General features: G+C 58.3%; 1 protein-coding gene across 1 annotated transcript in view; it reads left to right on the top strand.

Moving 5' to 3' along the window:
- The first annotated feature begins 433 nt into the window (after positions 1 to 433).
- The window catches only part of CUNH1orf167 (chromosome unknown C1orf167 homolog), an 18659-nt gene continuing 12848 nt past the window's right edge, over positions 434 to 6244 (top strand). Inside the window, 5 exon segments of the mRNA XM_033767390.1 lie at positions 434 to 1907; positions 3140 to 4269; positions 4362 to 4408; positions 4622 to 4850; positions 5741 to 5880. Coding sequence (XP_033623281.1) covers positions 1838 to 1907; positions 3140 to 4269; positions 4362 to 4408; positions 4622 to 4850; positions 5741 to 5880 — 1616 coding nt within the window. The 5' untranslated portion in view covers positions 434 to 1837.

Here is a 6244-nt window from a genome sequence, read left to right as displayed (position 1 = left end):
TAGAAGAGGATTAAAACCTATATAATAAAGGTTCCATCCACCAGGTTTAGAAGGTGAGACTTAAACCAAGACTTGAGGAAGTGGTAAGTCACCCTGCCTGCAAAAACTGCCTTAGAATTTAAAGGTTTTTGGCATTCATTTGCTGAACACCGAGAGCTTCCGGTCAGAGAGGTAACTAGGAAGGGGTGACCACCACCCTTTCATACCTCAGGGGCCTTAGATTCTAAGTGAGGCCTTGCCTAAGGTCACCCGGCAGCAGAAAGGTTTCCACTGCACATCTCCTGGTTCCTGAAGTGTTTGGGCCACCATCACCTGACCACGAGCGTGAACAGGGTTTGTTCCCAGCCCAAGGGTCCTGAGGCCTGTAGACCGTGGAGTGAGTTTGCTCCGAGCCACGTGCCTTGAAACCAGACGCGCAGGGCCTGGCACAGAATCTGGTGGGGGGGGCCATTAACGATCCCTCGGGTGCAGGCTCCGAGGACCCAGCTGCAGCGTAGGACGCCGGCGGTGTGGGGGCGTGGCCTGAGCGAAGCCTGCGGGGCGGGGCTAGCGCTGGTCTCTGCCCTTCCCTCCATCCCGCCTCTCTCTGGTGTCGTTAGTAGTCAGCTTCCGCTGCCGAGGTCCCTTCCAGGGTCAGCCCGACCTGGGAGAAGGACTGGAGGAAGAGTACAGCGCAGGTCAAGGCAGATCCAGGAGGGCGGCGCAGGAGGGCAGGAAACTGCCCGCAATCTGTTTTGGAGGGAGGGGGAGGGAGGCCCCGAGTGTCCTTCGTTGGACCGGAGGGTGGAGGGCAGGAGGGCTGAGAAGCAGAGGACAGTGAGCCTAGGCTCTGTGTGGGTAGGAGCTGAGCTGCCTCCACTCAACTTTGGCAAGAGGTGGGAGGGGGTGACCGCGTCTGGGTCCTTGGCAATGGTGGACCAGCTTTGGGTCCTGACAGTGGGGTACTGAGTCTTGGGGTCACCCAGTACGCCAGATGGCAGGACTTCTGCTAAAGGCTGTGTGATGCACTCTGGTGTTTAAGGTGTGTGTCGAAAGCAGGAGGAGAGGGAACAGAGTTCCAGGTGGAGGCACAATGAGTGCAAAGGCCCTGGGGTGGGAGCGAGAGTTGGAGGCCGAGCCAGGATGCTGGGTGTTTGGAGCAGAGTGAGGAGGGGAAGAGTGAATTGGATCTGAATGAGGTCATTCAGGAACCAGAGCCAGATCACAGGGCAGGACCGGCAAACAGGTATCTGTGGCAACTATTCAACTCTGACATAAACAGGTGTGCGGAGTCTGGGCAGCTCTAGAGTTTTCTCTGAGCCTCCAGAAGGAGAAACTGGAGCTGCCATTAATGGGGGGGCACCCAGCTGGGAGCGAGCTGGTTTTCGAGGCTTGCAGGAGTTCATGCCCATGTGCACTGGGCACCATGTGGTGTGGAGGAGGCGCTGCGTCTGCCCTGGGTTGGTCTGCAGTCAGTGGAGAGGTCTGGCATTGGAGGGGCAGCATCAGGACTGTCTGGGGACCAGGCCTGGAGTCTTGGGGGACCCCTGGGGATGGCCATGTCGCCAGTGCTGCCCTCCCCCAGACCCCACCAGAGAACTGCAGGGCCTGGAGTGGGTGTCCGGAGGCGCAGTGCAAAGTGGGGCAGAGAGGTCGGCTGCTGGGGTGCTGCCAAAGGCGGCAGGTGCCCAGCGCTCTGTCCTCTCCCTGTTTGATTGTTATTTCTGTTTTTCAGAATTGGAGAGGGAACCCAGGGCCCTGTGCATTCCAGGCAAGCTCTTAGCACTGAGCCACATGCCCGCCCAACCCTGCTGATTGACCGGGTCCGACTACCCAGGACACAGCTGTCCCGAAGCCCATGGAGCCGAGACCTGTGACCAGCCACAAAGAGAATGTGCCCCTGAGACCTGCGGCCGCCCTGAGGCCAGGCAAGAGGCCCAGTGGGCCTGGGTGGGCCGGTGTGGACATAGGGTCCCCTCTCGTGGGCCTGGCTGGGGCCTTCCGAATCCTAGGGATTGGCTGGCTTCCCAGGGTGGTCTGAACACAAGACTAAGTATCAGGGAGGGGTGTTGGGTCTGTGTCCCCACGAGAGGCCAGGAAGAGGCAGAACCGGGCACGGGCGTGGGCCTGGCTGTGGCACCGGCTGACAGGTTCCACGGGCCATTCTGTGCCAGGGGTGGTGGGCTGGGGACCCGCCTGCTTGGGCTCCTGGGGCCGGAAGAAGGCCACAGGGCTGCTTGGGTCAGCCCAGCACAAGAGAAACCCGACTAATTCAGGTTCACATTCAGTTTCTTCGTATGCTAGCTGTGTGACTGAGGGACAAGTGGCCCACCATCTCGGAGCTTTAGTTTGTACGCACAAAAGCAGTCACTTTTTTATGGCCTTCTCTACCTGCCAGGCCCTGTAGCTCATCAATCTCTGCAAGCTGTCTTTGCACAGTGAGGGGCCTGGGGGGCCCCGCCTCCCCCAGAGCAGCTCCCTTTTAGCTGTTTGATACGTCAGGTCTTGCCCAGCCTGCTGCTGGCCTTGGCCTCTGCCCAAGCCAGGAATCAAAGAGGGACCCTTGATTCTTTGCCTTCCTTTCCTCCTTTTCCTCCTCCGTTTATTTATTTATTTTATTTTTTTATTTTTTGCAGTACTAGGGCTTGAACCCATGGCCTTTTCACTGAGCCACATCCCCATCCCATTTTTTGTTGTTGTTTTGTACCACAGATTGAACTCAGGTCCTCATGCTTGTGACGCAGGCGGTGGAACCACTGAACTAAATCCCCCATCCCCATCCCTTTTAAAATTTAAAAAACTCTGCCGGGAATGGTTGTGCATACCTGTAATCCCAGCATTCGGGAGGCTGAGGCAGGAGGATTGACGTGAATTTGAGGGCAGCCTGGGCTCCAAACTTCTTGGCTCCTTTCCCAGCTCATCTAAATCTTCTGGTACCCAGCCCTGACCCAGACACTATCAGCAGTTTCCCTGTTGTCTCCGTGGGGCTCCAGGGAGTCAGGCCTGTGCCACACTCAGGGCCAAGGCCCTGTTGCTGAAGTCCTGGCTCCTTCCAGGACCCTGTCCCTGCCTGGCTCTGAGGCCTGGACGCCCCCCTGTCCCACCTGACCACTCACCACCCCAGTCCTTCCCAGGCCAAGACTGTCTCTCCTCTTCGTAGAGCAACGGAAATTCCTGAGAACCCTGGGTGTCAGCCTGGGCAGTGGCCATGGCCCGTGGGTTCCTGTGTGCCAGGCTGCAAGGGGAGGACCTGCAGCCACCTGCTCCCCAAGGGCTACACTGTACCAGGAGCCCCGCCAGGTCCAGACCAACCTCGTCAGCCCTCATCCCGTGCCAGCCCTACAGGACATGCTGGGCCGGCTGGTGAATTCCAACTTCCTGCAACAAAGCAACCTGCAGCCCCGTACCCCGAGGACCCCAGAAAAGGTTCCTGCGGCCCAGCAGTGTAACCTGCGCCTGAGCATGGCTACCAGCCCTCTGCACCAGGACAGCCTCGGGGTGCTGGCCCCCCGCCTGTTGCAAACACCCCCAGCTGCAGAGCCCCACTGCCCAGACCCCAGGCCCACTGCAGGCGTTGCACCTCTGTGTGGGCGCACATGGCCAGGCCCCCGATTCTGGGGTGGCCTTGGGGGCCGGACCTCTAAGCTCACAGGGGAGCCCCTCACCCTGGAGGACCTGGCTATCCCTGCCCTGAGGCAGGCTTGGCACCCGTCCCACGCCCCCATCCACCAGCCCCTGGCCTCTGTGCAGTACCTGGAGCACCAGGCAGCCCGTCTCAGGGGCCAGGTGCCCCGGGAGCCCCCAAGCCCTGCACAACGGGACCCCTGCCCAGGCAGTGGCCAAGGCCTTCCTGCCCACCCCCAGTCCAGCCGGCCCCTTCTTGCTTCCTGGGATGAGAGGAGGAGACACCCCCGAGGCCACAGGGAAACCACAGATCTCTTGGTGGCTCAGGGGCCCCACACTGATCGCTCCGACTCTCGGGCACCCAGCAAGCCAGCATCACCCAAGACTACTTTGGGGCTGCGGACTGGGCACTACCATGACTCCGAGCAGGCGACCCTTCCTGCCCAGCCTCTCAGGCCAGGAGATGAGGGGGCCCCAGGGCCTACACATGGCAGTGGGGACAGGGGGCACCCTGCTGGCTCTCTGGGCTTCTCTAGCGCAGCCACAGCGGGGAGCGTCCTACCTGGGCGGGAAGGAGACGTGCACATCCCGAGGGAGCTGGGAAGGAGGAAAGCTTCCTGGTCTCTGGATGTCGATGTCTTCCTGGCGAGGAGGGCTGTCCTCCAGGTAGAGCCCAGGGAGGCTGGGCGAGGTGGGGCTCTCAGCGGGGCTCCCTCACCTTTGTCCTGAGGGCTGCACCTGTCCTCTTGCTTCTCCAGAATAAGGCCCAAGACTGTGTGGCCCCAGAAGGGCACCCTGCAGCCCGGTGAGGCCATGGCTGAGTGTGGTGGGGTGGGGTCACCGGGAATGATAAACCGAGGCCGACACCCTGGAGGAGGAAAGGCGTGTTCTGTGCCCCACGCTTCCCCACCTCTCTGTGGGCCAGAGGGAGGCTCTGCTGGGCTGAGGTGGGGACTCAGGGTCGCCCTCGTGATGGCTGAGAGGCCACAAGGCCATGGCAGCTGCAACTTCTCCCTAGGTGGGAAGCGTGGGTCTGCCCTGACCAGCCCTGCTCCGTCCCCAGCCGGCAGCTGCTGTCCAGATGTTTCCGATCCTGGAGACGCATGGCACACAGGGTTCTGAGCCACAGGCAGCTGCTGCGAGAGGGCTTCCGGGCACTGCAGTGGACCCTGTGGCTCCAGGAGGCCCGGCTGGAGGTGGCATGGAGGCGACATTCAAAGGCCCTGCTGGCCCAGACCTTCCGAGAGGTCAGACCGGGAGGAGGTGATGGAGCTGGGGTGTGTCGGGAGGGGGCCCCATAATCACTGATCAACAGGAGAACATGCAGTTAAGAGTCCAGACTCCAGAACAGAACCTCCTCTGCTTGAGTTCGAATCCTACCTCTGCCAAATTTGCGAGGCTGTGTGACCTTGGCCAAGTTGGTTGTCTTCTCTGTGCCTTAACCTCTAAAATGAAATAGTAATCATATATACCTCTTAGGGTTGTTGTGAGATAATTAATAAAAGACTCAGATCCTTGCCCAGCACATAGCAAACACTGTACCACATAAGTGGCTGCTATTTTTGCTGGGTGTGGTGACGCACGCCTGTGGTCCCAGTACCTGGGAAGCTGAAGCAGGAGGATCACCCCAAGTTCAAGGCCAGCCTGGGCTACTTATTTTTTTTTAGGCTACTTATTGAGTTCAAGGCCAGCCTCAACTACATAGCAAGACCCTGTCTCAAAAAAACTTAAAAAGAAAGAAACAAAAATACAAAACTGGTTGCTATGTTTTATTACGGGCTTGCCGGACAGGACTGGAAGGGTGCATGGGAAAGGCGTGCCCGGTCCTCCTGAGATTTTTTTTTCTCCCAAAGAAAACCCTGCCTTGGGCCGGGGATTTAGCTTAGTGGTTCTGCTGCCTGCCTTGCAAGCACAAGGTTCCAAGTTCGATCCCCCATACGAAAGAAAAGAAAAGCCCGCCTCTTGGGACCCATCTCTTTGTCCACTCACTCATTCCGAGGGGTCAGGGTAGTCTAATGGTTAAGGCCAGAGGTGCCGGGGTCCCCTAGGAGGGTTAGGCTTTCTGGCACCGTCTGATACTCCCTTGGGGTGCACATTGAAGGCGGCAGCTGATGACCCCCCTTTTCCCCCAACCCAGTGGAGACTCCTGGTGCAGCGGGAGAAACAAGGGCAGCACCTAGTCCAGGCTGCGTCTGGACCCTGCACTTCCTGGGGCGCCAGGGACCAAGTCACCTGCTGGGGAAGAGAGGCAGTGGGGCGCCCCACCCCGAGCAGCAGGTAGGCTGGGCCCCCAGGGTGGTCAGGGCAGCTGGTGGCCTCCCTCCACCTAAGCATGGGAGATGCTTAGGAATACTTAAAATTCCTCCCTCTCCTCTTTCTCCTCGACTTTTTTCTTTTCAATGTCTTTATTGGTTTTATTTCCAATCATAGCAGTAGTGCATGCTTGATTTAAAAACATTCAAGCTGGGCATGGTGTTGCACACCTGTGATCCCTGCCCAGCACATAGCAAGCACTCTACCTGTGATTTTTTTATGTTGATATATTTTATTTTTCAATTCCATTCTTTTATATACATGTTTTTGGTAATTACAGTGAAGATACTGGTGGAAAGAAATCCATTTAACACTTCTTTTTTTTTTT

The sequence above is a fragment of the Fukomys damarensis genome, unplaced genomic scaffold, assembly GCF_012274545.1.
Source record: "Fukomys damarensis isolate Sample0158 unplaced genomic scaffold, DMR_v1.0_HiC HiC_scaffold_23, whole genome shotgun sequence".
Taxonomy (NCBI): domain Eukaryota; kingdom Metazoa; phylum Chordata; class Mammalia; order Rodentia; family Bathyergidae; genus Fukomys; species Fukomys damarensis.
Note: the sequence above shows the minus strand (reverse complement) of the source record. Positions and strands in the feature narration are given on the sequence as shown.